Raw genomic sequence first — 17,935 nt, 5'->3', positions numbered from 1 at the left:
TCTGTGTAGATCCTTAGATATTTAGGAGTAACACTTTCCACACACTCACTAAAATCCATTTAAACTCAACTGCTATTTAAATATTCAGAGTGTTTAGCTTCAAAATGCTTCTAATTTTATCTTCTTAGGTTTCTGCAATTCTCTCAGTAATAAATACTACCTTTTTGCACAGCTAAATACAAGAAGTTCAGTACTGCTTCCCAAACTTACGTTTTTTGCCAAAGGTTTACTAATAGCTAATACTGCTCATTTACATAGGCACTAATAACACTTAGAAGATTTCATGTTCTGTTTTGAACTATTTATGTTTATAGTAACAAACTCTTCCTTCACTCATGGTGAGTGGATACTACATTCCTTATGTCAAACTCTTGCATCCCCAGCTGTTGAAATCAAATTAGATAAACAGTTATTAAGAGTCTTGTTATACTAACTGAACTCCAGTTCTGAAAGACTTAAAAAGACAATTTCCCTTTTCTGGCCTGAAGAAACAGGTAAGACCAGTTACAAATGCTGGCTTCTTTGGGTGCACCCAGTGGTAGCTGAGTATTCACCTTTGATTTGCCAGAGGCATCTATGATATTTTGGTAGGCTCACCTCTCAGTAAGCAAATAAAACTAGAATTCCGTGGTGCTTGCCAAAATGACAGTCTGGTCATGATGCCAGTAGTTTTGATTCACACTGACACTGAAGAGCTGAAAGAATTGTGAAGTGAAGGGATTACAATTTTTAGGCATCTGCAATTTCCTTACTGATTCCTCCTACAATACAGAATTTTAGTTTGGTTTACCAAAATCTTATGCTATTACAGCATTGGAAATGCCAATGGGACATCAGTTCCCAGCATTTAATTATAAAACATCTCCATTACAAAATTACTGATTCCCTTTTCAGAAGCAGTAAAGGTTGCATCCTGTGATAAGGTGTATTAATCCTAAGACTGGGCTTGCTCTTTGTTGTTTGCATCTTCCCAGGAGCATGTGGATCTTTACTGGAAGTTAAAACTTCCACTTTTTCTTGGTGCTATCTAGCTCCTAATAAAGGCAATTGGGATGCAGAGCAAATACACATCCATTGCTGTATCTTTAGTTTATATCTCTGAATTTGCAAGGTAAATCTCTACTGTGTTTACATGTATTGATGCTCTATTTAAAATCACTTTCTTGCTAAGAAAATGAGATTATGAATGTCTGTCAGTCACCTAAATAATCTTAAACCTTCTCTTCCCATTTTATTCGTATACATTTTAAAATAAAAAGCTAAAGGTTGAATTATGACATTAAAAACACAGCTTCAAAAGAAAAGCTTAAACAAGAAAGTGTATTTCTACATAGTAGTTCATGAGAGGGATCTTCCTTAGGTGCTCCAGTAATTTCACTCATTTAGAGTTCTAGGTCTGTAGCCTGATGCCTCATGACAGATTTGCCTTGGAAATCTATTTTAACTTTTCCCCTGCAGTTGTTAAAAAACAGATCCTCCATCTGTTTCATCATTTTTTATCTCTGATAGCTGGAAGTTCTGACAGTACTTGCTTCTTAGGAAAGTGGATCTTGTGTAAACACAACATTGACATTATCCGAGAGTACTGTGCAGAACAGCAAGGTGTCTGATAACCATGGCTGACGCTGTTTCTAGCATCAGTATGATTGCAGAATATTTCATCAAAGGTGGGCTATATATTATGAAGGTATCCTTCAATCCAGAGCACAGTTTCAGTTGTTAGTAAATTAAATATATCTAGGAGTTCAAATAACCATCTTTACTAATAGTTTTTAATATACTCCAGGCAATTCTTAACTCACAGATGAAGACTACATACCTTAATATCTGTATTTTAATTTTAGTAGTGTTTTATATCAAGGGTGAGCCATTACATAATTGCACTCTTTAGCATGACAAGGGTTATCAAGATGTGTCACTTAGTGAAAAGTGTTGTTTGCTTTACTGGATAGAACCTTCCCCTGCAATTTATAGTCTTCCACTGATTTTCTCCTTATGATGACTGTCATGTTCTTATGTTCAATTACAAACCTTTACCCAGCTGTCCTCACTAAACTCTGCTTCATAGTACTCTTCCAGACTTCTTCATTCCATGAATAAACTTTGAGCAGCCTCTCCTATTATTGTTGATATACTTCTGGTGATGTCTTCTTCAGGACTGTCTCCTATTCTTAAAGTTTTTCTTTATTCCATCATATAACCCACCTCTTTGAAAAGAAAATATGTTCTTATTGCAGGAAATGACTTAGACATGTACCAAAGCCAGTTCCTGGAACTTCAGCAGAGACTATTGTATGCTGAAAAAGAAAATAAAAAAAGATCATATGAACTGAGCTATGTCCTGGATGAAATTAAACGTGCAGTTGCAAAAAGAATGAACTTGACAACAAATCATACAGGTTTGTATGTATAAAAATGTACTGTGTTAATGTTTCCAAGTTGTGTGTGCCTGTGTTTCTTCATCACTGTTGTGAGGAGAAAAATAATTGATTTGATTATATTAGCATTAGGTAGAAGTTTCTACTCGAAAAAAAAAGGGTGGGGAAGTAATCTGTAGCTCCTCTGTGAGCAGGATAGGTTAGCAACTAAACAAACGAGGAGAGGAAATAAAGGGACACAGTACACTGCGGTGGGATCTTAGTGGCAAAGCTGTACATACTGCTGAGTTTCTTACTGTGCTTATCCCTCTCTTGCTGCTTCCAACTAAAGAAGCTGGTCTTTCCTGCCTTCACCATGCCACTGCATCCTAATAAATACTAGGGCTGTGTCTGACCTGGAAGGCAGGTACACCTCCTCAGATGTTCCACCATCCTGGTCCCCCTCCTGTCCTTCTAGAGTGACTTTCTGGGGGTACTTCTTGGCCCCTCCACCATCCTGCCAGCAGACACCGGGCACCAAGGTGCATGTGGTGGGTGCACAGGCTTGTCTCAGCATGCAGGCCACATACAGCTGGGTGCCTGCCTCAGCCCAGGAGCAGAGAACCCCACTAAGAATATTCCCTCTAGAATCTATTTTTATCTTGCAAGTAGTTTTTTAATAATCTGAAGGAAATGTGAATGCTTGTAAGTGATTCCAGTTGAAACCTTTGAGGGGGATTTATCTGCTTTTTGCTGTTGTGTTTTTTGGGGTTTTTGTTTTGTTTTCCCAAGAGGGACACCAACATGCAATTGAGTTTCCTTGTGATTCATCATCTTCCCATTGTTTAATGAAACTGCTTATTTATTAAAAAATTTATTAGATCCTTGCCCTACAGACTGTTGTAAATCCCCATCTATCTGTACACTGTAGTTGCAGACAATAGTTAGATTCTGTCCCTCAAAAAAAATTATGTAGTGGTGAAGGATCTGCCTTCCTCCCTCTTCAGATTGGAAGAACTACTTCTACGGGCAGAGAAGGAAAGCTAAAGGGGCATCTCTGCACTGGAGGCATTCCTCAGCACACCTGGCTTCACAAAAAGTCTGGATGCTACTGAAAGCTACTTTTTAAAAATCCTTATTTGCACTCAGTACAGAAGGCTGATGTCTGATTAGAATAGGGGATTAACCAGGACTGTTGCAGAGGAAGAAGGAACAAGGTGCATTCCTGTTTTCTGTAGTCAGCTTTGTTTCTTATAATGTTCTTCCCTGCCTCTTTTTGTCTGCTTATTCAATATTAATACAGTCGGGCTGTTCAAATGTGTATGAACAAATGCCTGAGTGTTGGCAGGGTTGTGGTCTTGCAAGCTTTAGAATAGAGACCATGTTGTCAGCTACCAGTAGCCTCACATAATGTGGATAAATAATTATTCCCTAACGCATCTAATAGCAGTAAAGTACAAGTTCCCCTTCTTTCTGCTCTTTGTTCTTAATGTAATATCAGCCAGTATTAAAGGTCTCAAATCAAAGCAGAGGTTTCTTAAAATGACTGAATACTTTTCCTTTTAGTTTTACTTACTCTTCTACTTCCCATTCCAGCCAAGTTTTATTGTTCAACAGAAATGAAAAGTTTTATTGTACACAATAAATCCCTTGCCCAACCCTTGGTAGATTGTACTTCCAAATAAAAATTGAAAGTCCTTGAAAAGTTATGAATGTGGTTATTAAAAATAATTTTTAAAAAGTTTATATGCAGCAAAATTCCAGTATATTTAATGTCAAAGTGGAAAGGGAGGCATTGTCGGTCCCTCTTTCATACGCAAATGTCTGGACATACAGATATTTATATGTTTGTGTTGTGGTGTTTTTTTACTGTTTTCTGTAGAGTGGAGAATGTAGAGCCCTAATTTTCAGTGGGAATATCTTTTGGAAGTTGAAAAACTTCAAATATTGTCTATTCAGTAAGCCTCTATCTTCCTTGATGTAAGCTGAGTGGATAAAGCTGAAGATGGTAATTTCTAAGACTTGTTTTAAGTAACTTTAGAAGGGTGGTTAGTTTGGGAAGTTATCATATGCATTTATTAGGGAAAATAACTTTACATCTAAGTCAATAAGGCTGTTGCTTTTCTGACTGAGTGAAACTGTGGGTTTTCAAGTTTTCTGCACCTTGGAAATTATGCAATTTTTTTTTTTGGCTAAAACTAATGGAAGAGGTTTTCTAATATCACAAAGTGATATTACACTAGTCTCTGCACAACTGATAAAATGCCTGGAGAAGGCACCCACTGAAGTATGAATTATCTTAGCTAAATTCTTAGGAACTGTATTTTTCTTTCAGGGCAAAAACACACTTTGTAGGTAGCTACAATGGGGTGTGGTACAGAAAAATTCAGCAACAGAGACTAACAGACAAAATTCTGCTATGGCAGCCATGTGCTACCTGTGTCAGGAATGCAAGATTTAACCTTAGAAACAACTGACAAATGAAAGCTGGAGTGATCTTCAGTTTTGTTTCCAAGCAGTCTTCTTAAATATTAGAAAGATCATTTGCTATTCTTCTTACATACAGTCTTAAGTTTGATCTATTCAAATACTTTTTTTTTTTAAATTGCATGGTGCACATCATCTCTACCCCATGGGTATCTTACATTAAGCACAATTTTTGTGCAAGCTTATAATTGATGTTATTATTATTTTAGAATTAAGTTGATCAGGTCTTTATTACATTTATTTTAAATAATTTTACCATCACAGGAGCATTCAGGAATGGTTATATCAAGGAAGGTAAATTAGTAAATTAATGATACCTGAGTTTTAGATGGCTTGTTTTTTAAAACTAGGATTTTTTTAATAAGGTCACACAAGATGTGATGCTTCAGGAGATGGTTTAATGGTCATGGGGCTGTAGCACTGATGGTTGGACTTGATGATCTTGAAGGTCTTTTCCAACCTTTATGATTCTAAGTTTTTTTCAACAGGAATAAATATTCTAGTTATCTTAATTTTTTTTGTAAACTAGTAAAGAAAAAAAACTTCTCTACTTTTCTCTAACTACTACAGCCTTTTGTTTCTTGAATGGTTTCTAAAACTAAAACCACCATGTGTTACGTTTTAGGAAAAGCACTTAAGTTAGTTGAGGAATTAAGAAAGTTATTAATCAGAATCTGTGTTCCTTTTAGTTTAAAAAGTTGCTTGTCAACTGTGCAAAAACCCAATTTTTTTTCCTGCTGCCTTCAAAGTAACTGCTTATTGTATTTAAAGATGGCTCAGTCTGTTTAGGCACGGGGAAATGAAGGGGGAGTTCCCAGGACATTCAAGCTTGGAGCTCTACTCCAGTGCCTGGGTGGATGGGGATGGTATTGGGCAATTCCCAGTTTATTTCTGCAGGAGGGTAATACATATGACACATCATCACTTCTGAGGAGTAGTTCCTATTGAATAACCTTTTGTGTGGTCGTCTGCTAGTATTCAGCTGAGGAAAACAGTTGAGGTAATGGGCTTCACTGCTGGCTTTTAATTTTATGTGTATATGTGGGTTTGTTCTTTCTTTAAGATGATATGAAGTGGAAAGCATTAAACATCACCAGAAAACTCCCTGTACATCTTACAAACATGTACTACTACCTGCCTCACCTTCGAGAAGATGAAGATGCCGTTTTCCCAAATGTTATTTTTGGGCAACAGAGAAGAGGAGGTAGGAAGTAAAGTTTGGCTTATACTTTCTTTATGCTTACGCCTTAAAATAAGCTCTAGCAATGAAGTGTACTCAAAGCTAAGAGGGAGTTTTCTCCCTATTTAATGTTGCCAAAGTGAATAAATTTTAATGGGGATGGCAAAGGCACTTTTACCACTCCCATCCCATTTTCAAGTCTTCCCCAAACTATTTGGATAAGCCTTTTAAAATATTAACTAAAATAATCATAACTGAAAAGCAATATTATTTTTTTTCTTAGTAATGGATTCATATGGCAAAGATACATTGAACTGCTTTTCCCACTTCCCCTCCAAAATTAGTATGAGTAAGGAAATCAGAGAGGATCTACAATTAGCAGTTTGCTAAGGTTCCAAGCAAATGGAAAGGTGATGTGATCATTTGAAGAATATTGATAAATCTTCAGTGCAGCTTTTTCATTCTCATGAAAAACCAGCTGACACCTGCACAAATCATAATGAATTCCAGTGAACTAGAATGTGAATTATTAAGTTACATTTTCTCCTAATTGTCATGTGATAGGTAACAAGAACATTCAAAAGCAATAAGCAAACATGGAACTAATCAACTATTTTGCTAAGATTAGTATTTTGTTGGAATTTTTACTTTTCTCTAGGGTGATTTTATATAAAGAAACATTGCCAGCAATTTTAATTTAAGAAAAAAAAATAACCTGGCCCTGCCCATGTCAAGGGCTATTGGTTCTACTGGAGTAGTGCTGTGACTCTCACTGGAATATGAGGTGCATGAGTCCATAGATCACTGTGAGTATACAAAAAAACATAGGTAGCCAGCAAAAGTATTTGCAAAAAAAACCCTTTAGAAAAGTAGATACATTCATGAACAAGGTGGGGGGAGGGAGAGGGGGAGGAGGGAAAGGAAATAATAACTGATAAAAGAATGCTGCATTTGCTGCATGTTTATTTTTCATATATTTGTTCACGAAAATCACAATAGCAGGACCATGCTGTAACAAGTACAGGTTGACCTTCAGTGTGTAAAACCAAACAAAACCCCAGTGGTTCACCAGGTTATGTGCTGGGCAGGTTGGAACTTTGGAATTTTTGAGCTTGCACAAATTAAGAGGTCTAGAGCAAGTCTCTAACTACACCTACTCCTTTCCTTCAAAATCTCCTGCTTCCTTAACAGCCTCATGAGGTTTTGGTGGATAGGAATCTTTTGCAAGGACTGAAAACTCTACAAATTTACCAAGCTGTATTAGATCACTGGTCTCAGTAATACCCTCACCAATGAAAAAAGAGAGGTCCTGCTTACAATCTAATGATGTAATATAGCACAAATTTGCTACTAGGATAGTCTTTGACAGAGACAACTTCAATTCCTTTCTTAATAATAAAAATGCCTGTGTTCCTTTCTTCTTATTGTTGTTTATGTCAAAGCCATGGTTTCATATAATTGAAACTGCTCAGAAAGATTTTAGAGATTTTGAATTTTTTATTCCTTTCTAAGATACACAGCACTAACTTCCTGTGACAACTTGCTTAGTAAAGCAATGCTGGTTTAACTCTTACTACTCTGATCTCCAACCCGATACCAAGAGCTAGTGCTTATTTTGCAATACCCACTTTTGAAACTCAGCAGCAAATACCTATGTGTTTGCTAGAGGTAGTATTATCTCCTAGTTCTCCAGTGTAGACAGTTTACACAGTGTAGACCTGTTGCTTATAACATGAATGTAGGTGTCTCTAACCTCAGCTTAGCTGGAGGTCTCTCTTCTTCCAGGTAGTAAAGCGAGCGCTGTCACAGTGCTGCAGAAATATTAACAGTCACCAAGTCTCACGGTCACATCAAGTCAAAATTAAAATGTCATTTCATTTTCCCTTTACCTGACTTAAAATTACATGGCTTGTGGACTTCTTTCTTTGCAGTCTCACTGGTGATGGGTATTCCTACTGTGAAAAGGGAAAAACAGCATTATCTGATTAACACGCTGCATTCTCTTCTGTTTGAGCTTTCTGAAGAGCAAAAGAACGACTGTGTAATAATCATCTTTGTAGCAGAGGTAAGTTTGCATGGAAATGTGCAGTATGCTGATAGAGAGACAATGTGGAGATTTATGTCTTAGTGTAATAGTGTAGGAGAGGCTGCAAGATCCTGTTAGCCAGGCCTTTGGGGAAGATTTCATCAGGACTGGAGGAGATAGTGAGCAATTAGTGCCTCAGTGTTCATATATGGAAAAAAACATGTAACTCAGGTGATGAAAGGGTAAATAGTCATCTTACAGTTACAAACATTGTTGTTGCAGTCAGGTTTTCAAATAAAACAATTTGAACTCATTATTTAGCTCTAAATGTAAACTTCATCTAAAAACAGTTCAGATTATTTATCTGCTGCTTTGATATTATATATCTTACAAAGTACCTTGACATGCTAGAGTTCTGTCTTCTGCATGTGTATTGGTATTTCTTGTGGAAAATAAAACTGTCTCAGAGATTTAAATAGGTCCATGATTGGGAGAGTAAACAGTGCTCAAAGTAAAATATTAAGGGCAAATGAATTGTTTTCTCATTTCAAAATGTCTTGACACATGGGAAAAAAGCTACAGAAGGGAATTAGCTAGTGATCGTTACTTGCAGGTAAAAAAGCCTGCAATTTTTCAGACTTCATATATTTTCTTCATATTTCTCTGTCCTTTCATAACCAACATTAAATTTCATATGTTTTAATCAATAGTTAAAGTTTGCTTTTTAGTTCAGTCATAGTTTAGAGTAGCTTTTGCAACTGTAATACTATCAAACAGAACATAGTTCACTTAATTTAGTTTCTGACTTCCACCTTTGTGTTTTGATCACAATGATAAGTAGGCAGGCCCTATTTTATTGTTTGTAATTCCTCTTCAGCATAATTTTCAGGAGCTGAATTTATTTTAAAGTTGCTATTTCCTAGTGAAGACCCCTGCCAATTATGAGCTCTGCCTACCTGCCATTCAGATAAACCACCTATTACAGAATTCTTTGAGTTTTTAAGGGTTAACTTCTGAATAGCAGAGTTTTCACTGTGGACAGTCCTAATGTGGCCCTCTTTAAAAACATGAGCTTTAGTTGTAGGAGTCCATGTCTGCCCATTTAGGATTAAACTGCTGTTGTAAGAATCAGTCTCTATCCTTTCTCCAGTCCCCAAAGTCATATTCTTGCAGCTTCTGTTTTTCAGGCCATGCAGTAAGTTAGAGCACGTTGATGATGCTGATATGAGAGTTGATAAGAACATTTCAGTATCAGTATGAGAGGAGGGCAGGTGTGTTCACTGATTATGAATCCTTTTTTTCCAGAAAGTTTCAGAAGATGGAGTTAAATGTTTACATTATGGGTTAAGTTACTCTAACTGAAAGTGACTTGTAAAGCTGTTGGGTTTTTTTCTTATCACGGTTCTTTACTTGCCACTTCACACAGTTTTTATGTATTACAAATTATAGCTGGTAATGTTTATTTGTGACTTTTAAAAAAATCTGAACTGCTAAGACAGGTGTTGTGTTGCTTTGGAAGTCACATCCATACAACTTACCATTCTTTAACATAGTTAAAAAATGTGTTTTGCACACTAAAACTGTAAGTTTTGGTCAACACCAGCAATGAATAAGTATGTCCTCAAAATTTCTAGACAAAAACCCATAAGTTTGTTATACTAGGAAGAAACTCTCAATAAAAAAAAAATAAATACAAGTATCTTTAGCTTTAGAACATTCTGCTTAGGTGACTTTTCTCAGCAGCCTCAGGCCTCTTTTGTCATTTTTGATTGATTAACCTGAAACTGCTCTTTTTACTGACAGTTACATGACTGTGCTTTCCTGACATAACCGAAAGCTATAGAGCAGAATTTTATACAGAAAATGGCTTGGCTTCCTACAACAACAGTGAAAAAAACAAATGCAGGAGCCATAGATGGAGATAGTTCAGTTCACTTTCTATTACATTGAAAGTCCAGTTGACTGGAAAAGCCCACACTGTCATTCAGTAGAAATGTTGCTGTAACAGATTACTTTTGTTTGGAATGAAAAGAATTAGAGAATAAAAACAAAGTGTTTGCATAGAAATATTCCCCACAAAATGTTGCTTAATACACAAAAGGGTGCCTTGAAATGAACCCCCCCTTCTTTTCTTTAGGTGAATGCAGAATATGTTAACAGTGTTGCAGAAAGTATTAAAACCAGGTAAGTCCTATAAACTGTAACACCCAACAGCTGGTGAACACATTTTGAGTTTTTATGGAAAAAAAAAAATTAGATCATTTCAGCAATAAATTACAAGTCTACCATACTGAAATGGAACTGCTCAGAAATGAGGCAAAGGTGCATGCTTAGTGTGTGTATCACAACCTACTGTGAAATTGAGAACAGAAGGATGAATATCAGTTTTTCCTTACTTCAGAAATACGCTTCAACTAATCAGGCAAGGTCTCAGCTTAAGCCTCTGATAAATATTTACTTGAACCTAAGTCTTTTCCCTGTGAAATTAATGATGCAATGCAAGGCACCTGAGGTTACATATATTAGGTCCCCACTGACTTCACAGCCCTGCAATATATTCTGATGTCTGTCATGTTTTCTAGATGTCTTTCTTTCTTGGTTTTCCCCTTTTGCATGAAGACAATGAACTTGGGACAGCAATGAAATTATATTTATGTTAAATACTATTATATGATGGGTAACATGAGATTGGCATTCTTTGCCATGACAAATTAAGAGCTATCAAAGAATGCTTGGTTCCCACTGCAATTTTGTTTGCTCTTATTATTTTTTTCCCAGAGACATTAACAACATCATATGCATGTTAAAAATCTTAGAGGAGCTTGAAAGGAACAGCTACTAAATGAAAATGTTTGATCAAAAACTTATACCCGTTGGTAGATTTATTTTGTCTCACAAAACCTGCTTTCTAAGAAATGCTGCAGTGTAGCTAACAGTCACAAAACAGAAGGCCCTGAAGTATGGGTGACTGAAAGAAGCAAGAGATTAAATGTTCATGGTGCTGCAGTGTAAATGTTGCTGGTTTCTTTGATGCACAAGCTTAGTTGTGAATTGGTTACTCTGACAGGAGTATTCACCAAGTATTTCAGGTGAAATAGACTTTCCTCTCTCCTCTTATTCAAAATGGCTACAAGAGAGCTCTAAATCTTTGCATCAAAGTCTTATTAGAATCATAGAACCATTTAGGTTGGAAAATATGATAATTGGGTATAACTGTTAACCCAGCACTGCCAAGTCCCTCATATCATGTCCCCCAGCAACACAACTACACATCTTTTAAAAACCTCCAGGGATGACAACTCCACCACTTCCCTGGGCAGCCTGTGCCAGTGCCTGGCAACCCTTTTGGTAAAGAAATTTTTCCTAATATCTAAACCTCCCCTTGCACAACTTGATGCCATTTGTACTTGTTCTGTTGCTTATTACTTGAGAAAAGAGGCAGACACCCACCCAAAACAAAGAAAATTGAACAAAATCCCTGGAGAGGATGCCCTTTTCCTTCACTTCTGAGGCTTTGCTGCACATCATGCCCCACTCACGGGTTTCCCTGACTGTGTTTAGGGTTCAGGTCCCCCAGGCTGATCCTGCTAAGTAATAGCAATAGCTTTCTGCCCTGCAGAGGGTTTATCTCAGCTGGGAGTACTGCAGCTAGGGCAAGGTGAAGAGGCAGTCCTCTGCAGTATTATTGAGCACCACCAAGGTACAATATGTCTATTTTACTAAGCACACAGATAATTTTTATGATTTTGATGTGATTTTTGAAAATATTACTGCAGAGTGATCTGCTTAATTTTTAATGGTAGCTTTTTTTCATTAATCTTAGGAAATGGGCAACTAAGTTCTGAAAAATGCCTTATTTCAAGCATCCGACACTTATGAAAAGCTGAAGGGATTTTTTGGTGTTTTTTTTTTGTTGTTTGGTTTTTTGTTGTTATTGTTTTTGTTTTGCTTTTTTCATTTTTTGTTTTACATATTCTGGAGGAAGCAGGAGATTTGATTTCCAAGTTGATTACACATTTTTTCAAAGACATTAAGTGGAAAGTTTACTCCTTGGAGCAGAGACTAGATACAGACTCTCCGTGCCAAACCTTCATTCCAGGACAGTATTATTTTAGCTAGAATGTAGAATTAGAGCAAGTGTAAAGAAGCTAGGAGCTCTCATGCAAGGGGGAGCAGTTGTGTGTAGTTCTAGATAGTGGATTTGCTTGTGAATTACTTCTATGTTTTGGCAGCCATCTCAGGATTACGACGAAGCATCTATAGTTGCAAGAGGGGCAGGGTTTCTGAGATGCATTTCTCTTCAGTGTTTTCTGAGACTTCGATGAGTTACTGTCCATGTTGCCAAAGACTCCTTCTTGGTTCCTAATTTACAATCTATGTTACTTAGTTTTTTTGCTAGAGTTATGAATTCTGCTGATGGAGGAGCAGACCTAGTTCTCGGGAGCTGCTGTCTGTGAATGCCTTCAAAAGTCTTTTTGAGGAATGAGATCTCACTAAGCTTCTCTTCACAGCTTCCCCAGAGAAATCCAGTCCGGAGTCCTAGAGGTTATTTCTCCTCCTGCTTCTTATTACCCAGATCTTTCCAACTTGAAGAAAACACTTGGAGATTCAGAGGACAGAGTAAGGTAAGATAGCTGTATAAAACCTAAGAACTTTTGCTAAGAGTATAAAGTGAAAAATTCTTCAAAAGTTAACATTGTTCAAGCTGATGATGCTATTGTATTCAGAGCCAATGGACCTCAAGTGTACTTTTTAAAAAAGTACACAAGGGGATCTTGCAAAAAGCTGTGCTGCACATCAGCTTCAGGGTGACAGCCAAGGGTTCTCCTTTGGGTCTTGCCTCTAGGCATCCTTTGGATTTTAAACGAGATGGATAATGCCAAGAGGTGACAGGCTAGATGAACTGGTTATCAAGGAAAAAATAGGAAAATCTTTTATGTCGTAATAAAGGAGAGACTCTGTGAAGGCCCAAAGGAAACCCTGTGTGGCCCCTTAGCTAACTAGTAACAACTACTGTGGGTTTCATTAATGACCTCATTTTTGGTGATCACGGGCTTTTTAAACTACTGTTATTCATGTACACTAACTGGTGATTTCATTCACTCTTGTGCCCCAGATTCACTGAGACAGAGGTTATAACCTAACAAAATTTCCTTTTGTTCAACAATAACTAATTTATCAGAAGCTACTGCAACAGTCCAGCAAGAGAACTGCTGTACTGAGGTTGAGGCTGGAGGAAATCCACTCTATGTAGGCATTTTGTATTAGGTTTATAGATAAACCTTGTAGCTTTTGGAGCATAAACATGTTGACATACTTAAATTTCAGAGAAGGATAGACTTGAGTCAGACAGAATTTTATGTCAACTAAGTACTGATAAATTAATCACTACTCTTTTAGCATTGATTATCAAATACCAACTTCATTTTTTGGTATAATGAAAGCCTGTACTTTGTAGAGAAAAAAACTGTGTTTACATTTAAATCTGAAAATTAAGTTTATCAACTTGTTTCAGGGCTGTTCACCAGGAAAAGCACTTAATTTTAGGTCTTAAATAATCATTGTGTGTTGATCTCTACTGTTCATAATATGATGAGTAGAATCTTCAAGTCATTTGACTTGAAAATAGTTGTTAGACATTTTGTTCCAAGATGCATTGATACAGATCAAAATTTTTTGCTTAGTTAATGTTAACTTTTATAGGAGAGTGAAATTCTTTGCGAAGGTTTTCACTGATTATAGAGGATTTTCAATACACTTAATGAGTTAGAATATTGAGCCTTACAATTTTACTGTAGAGAGACAATTGCAGAGGATTAGAAATGCTTTTGTTACAGAAATAACTCTTGCAACCCCCCAAAAAGCTTATTAGAATTTTCTACTTATGTTTAGGTGGAGAACGAAACAGAATTTGGACTATAGCTTTTTAATGCTATATGCCCAGCCTAAGGGAACATTTTATTTACAGGTATGTTCATATTATTGAGTAACTGTGATACATCTGTACTAATTATTAGCTTTGGCAAATTTAATTTGTTTCAAAGGCCTCCATAAAAACGGCACATAATCTAATTTCTTGTGTATTTTGACTGTGCTTTTTATAAGCATCCGCGTATTTCTGTGCTTACATACATATTGCACTCAGGTAATATTTGATAAAAGCAGTTGTACCTTCCTGTCATTTGAGAGGTTGACTAACAAGGTAGCTGAAGCATGAAACTCTTATTTGATTAGGTTAAGAAAGTCAGAGTTTAATTTGTTTTCACTTGGTGGAGCAAGACAGGTGGTAGGTCCGGGTCACAGCGCAGATCACAATGGACCAAAAAACCTTTAAAGGACTTATCCAGGTAAGGAAACATACCAGTATAATTACACTGGAGACAATGGTATGCTGCAAGTTGATGCAGATCCTAAATTCTCAGGAAGATTGAGAATCCACATGCATTCAGGCTTAGGTTTAGCCATCATTCTGGATTTGTGCTGGTTTGCACTCCATGAAGACAGTAATCACCACCAGAGATTCCAAAATGTATCATGACTGTACAATAATTGAACAGATCCATAACATTTTATGTAGCTTGTGAATGTCAAAAGTTTTTTTAAAAGCTCAGAACAGCATTTTGCTTAGTTCTTAGTTTAAACTCAACCAAACTTAGTTTTAGCTCAAACCAGGACACATGTGTCTTCTCCTGCTCCAACAGGCCTCAGACTCTGTGTCACATAATTACATCACAAGGTACCCAGAACTAAAGAGAAGACCCCGAGGGCAGGCATCTCATGCAGTTCTTGTCAGCATTTGCCACAAATGTATTTGAGCTGGGCTATTCAAGAGTGCATTGTCAAATTTGGCACGGGCACTCGGAAGATAGGGGGGCAAAGAGAAACGTTGTCTACTGAACACTTTGGGTTTATTGGAAAATGAGGTATTTTCCCACGACTACCTTATATTTTTAAGAACACTACCCAAGTTTACTAAGTGCAATAGAGAGCTGAGGCATGGAAAACATGATGAAGGCAAATATTAAGTATGCTGCCAGACACTTACTATCCCTCCCTATTATGAAGTTCTCCAAGTGTTCATGTTTTCATGGAAATTACTTTCTTTTGTATTTATATTTTTAAAGTTTTCTTATCTGGGACATTATATAAGGACTGAGCTGTGTTATTTGGAGCAAAGCCTGGATTGTGATGGTCTGGTGAGAGTTAAGGCTTTATTCAGAATCTTCATAGAAAGAAACTGTTTTCCTCATATCCTTGTCTAGTATATCCTCTTTTTCACTTATGTGTCCAGCCTGCAGCTGCTTCTCTAGCACAGATGCTGGTCTGCCCATCTGTCTATGGAAAATTCTCCATAGACTACTGAAAAGAAGGAAGTCATGCTGCCTTAAAGATAGTTATTATCTGCCTCTCTTTGGAAGCCTTATACTAATGGAAAGCAAATAACCTAAAAATCCCTTTCCTCAGCCTGGTCCAAAGATTTACTTCAGTAATCTTAGGGAAAACTTGAAACAGATTAGATTTTTTTTTTCTACTTTGTCAGAAATAATGTAATCTGGGTGACTGATATTAATCTCAGAATTTTGAAAGAAGATAAGCATACATAATTAGTCTTGATGTCTACGGAACAGTTGATGTCATGAATCAGGCATGAATCTTTGCTGAATAAACATGTAAACACTCCTTCTAGGATACTGCTGAATCAGGATTTAAGCAAGTATCTTTGTGAAGTCCATTGAAGCTAATGGGGTTACACTGTGAGTGAACCTTACCTACTGATCAAACAATCTTCGAAAACAGACAGTTAATCCCATCAGTCTTCCTATCACTTCTGCTTGAAGCATCTCTCCTGCTTTGCCTGGGGTTTTTGAGCTTTTTTTGTTTTGGTTAGGGGTTTTTTGTGTGTTTGGTTTTTTTTGTTTTGTTCCTAAACCAGACACTGCTCCTTTCAGGCTTTTTTGCTGAAGTTTTCTTAATCCATACAAAAAAAAGAAGAGAACTTTGAAATGCTTGTTTCCACTTTCACTATATTTCCTGGAATCTATCAGAGCCCCTTGAGATACTTGTAATAATGTCAGAGACAAGATAATGGGATCTTAACATAGCCATAAAGCAGGTAGTTGAATCCCAACCCAGTAGCGAGGAGATGCATTTGTTCTTTGTTTCTGTGTAGACTTTGCTGATTCTGAAGTGATTAAGCATTTCAATTCTTTGAGAAACCCAGATACAGCAGTTCTGGGGAAGTGTTTTCTATTAGTGGTATTTAAGGCCTGAGCAATAGCTCAGTGAAGTCATTAAGAGTCTAAATTGATATTTTTTTTCTTCCCCGCATTAGATTCCAGGTCAAGCCTGTTATTTGTTAGAATTCTGAAGAGGAATAACATTCATGAAAGTGTATTTTTAGCTGGAAGTTTCTTTATGCTTGCACTTAAAAAAATAAATCCACAACAAACTGTTGGAGGTTTTCTGTGGAAAATGACCGAATAAGATTTTTCAGCCAAATAGTCATCACACATTCACTGAATGGTAATTCAAAATGCAGAAATACCCTTACATAATATAATAAGGAAGCTGCTTTCCTGTATGATGTCTACCCTTCCATTGTATGCTATCACTTTTTTGTTGCTTCTTCATTTTTACGTGTGCTTAGACATGTAAAAATACCTTAGTAACCTTATACAGGTAACTTACATTGAAAAACAAATGGAAATCCATTTGCTGTCTGTCATTTAGGAAATTAACATAGCCTTTCTGTTGTGCATGTACTTTTTCTTTCATCCCAAAGTAGTGACGAGTGATGGGAAATTAGCTGCAGTTATGTTCTGCTGGCCTTCTCATGGCAATGGGGCAGATGGTCTAGACAGGTAATATATTAAATGTCCTGATGCAGCTGTGTAAGCCACTCCTTTGGTAGAGAAAAGCATATGAAAAACATGTGGCTGTAAGCTGAAAACAGAAAAATTCAAATTAGTATTTGGGTACTACGTACTAAACGTTCAGAATCATTACATACCTAGAATAACTTCCTGAAGAAGAACTGATACTGAAGTGTCTAAGCAATGGCAGATGCTCTTCAAGATGCACTTCAGCTGAACACAAATTACAGAGCTCAGTACAGGTTAAATAAGCGACTTTTAATGGCCTGTTCTACACAGGATATAAAACTAAATTCTCCAATATTTGTTCACTTTTAACTGTCAGCTTCAGAAAAGACTGTTTTAGCCATCCCAATATGCAAAACTACTTTCTGTTCATAACTACATTCACACCCACTTTACATCACAGCCTTTATATGTTTCATGTTCACTACTTTTGTACACTTTTTCTAGTGTTTCTTGACATGGTGGTTGCACTAGGAGAGATACTCCTCTCTCTGCTTTTCATCCTTTTAGGGGTGTCCCTAAATTTCTTTCTAAGGAGTCTCTGAAACTCTCTTTGATTCCTTTCTCTTCTCCCTTTATATCTAGCTACTGGATAATCCTCTTAACTTATTTAATTTTATGCAAGATTTTATGTAAGTTGATGTTTTGGGGTTTTTTGTCGTTCTTTTGTGTAACTGTCACCTCAGCTCAACCCCCAGATCTCAGAATCTGTTAATAAGCATTAATCTTGATCAGCTCATCTCCAGCTATGTATTTTTTGTTAGCTTAGCATCAGCAAAATCTGACAGGGTCAAAACAGATCTCTTAATCTTGTCTTTCAAACTTCATTCTACTTCCTCCTAGGTTCACTCTTCACAACACATTTCTCCCCCACCAGCCCTACACTTGTAGTAATGGCCAGATTCAGCTAAAAGCTGTGAATCAGTTGAGGATGCAAAACCAGCAGGAATCTATGCTTTTTTTTTTTTTTTTTTGAATAAAATTCCGGGGCCACCAAACAGACACC

At 36.8% G+C, this 17,935-nt stretch overlaps 1 protein-coding gene across 1 annotated transcript in view; it reads left to right on the top strand.

Annotated features, from left to right (window-relative positions):
- Nucleotides 1-2,239: 2,239 nt before the first annotated feature.
- MGAT4D (MGAT4 family, member D) overlaps nucleotides 2,240-17,935 on the top strand; it is a 26,972-nt gene continuing 11,276 nt past the window's right edge. The window contains exons 1-6 of the mRNA XM_010008926.1: nucleotides 2,240-2,399; nucleotides 5,908-6,048; nucleotides 7,956-8,089; nucleotides 10,188-10,234; nucleotides 12,562-12,675; nucleotides 13,943-14,018. Of these exons, the coding sequence (XP_010007228.1) occupies nucleotides 2,252-2,399; nucleotides 5,908-6,048; nucleotides 7,956-8,089; nucleotides 10,188-10,234; nucleotides 12,562-12,675; nucleotides 13,943-14,018 (660 nt within the window). The 5' untranslated portion in view covers nucleotides 2,240-2,251. The remainder of the gene's footprint in view (nucleotides 2,400-5,907; nucleotides 6,049-7,955; nucleotides 8,090-10,187; nucleotides 10,235-12,561; nucleotides 12,676-13,942; nucleotides 14,019-17,935) is intronic.

Source organism: Chaetura pelagica, unplaced genomic scaffold (genome assembly GCF_000747805.2).
Source record: "Chaetura pelagica isolate M959 unplaced genomic scaffold, ChaPel_1.0 scaffold221, whole genome shotgun sequence".
In the NCBI taxonomy this organism is placed as follows: Eukaryota; Metazoa; Chordata; class Aves; order Apodiformes; family Apodidae; genus Chaetura; species Chaetura pelagica.
Note: the sequence above shows the minus strand (reverse complement) of the source record. Positions and strands in the feature narration are given on the sequence as shown.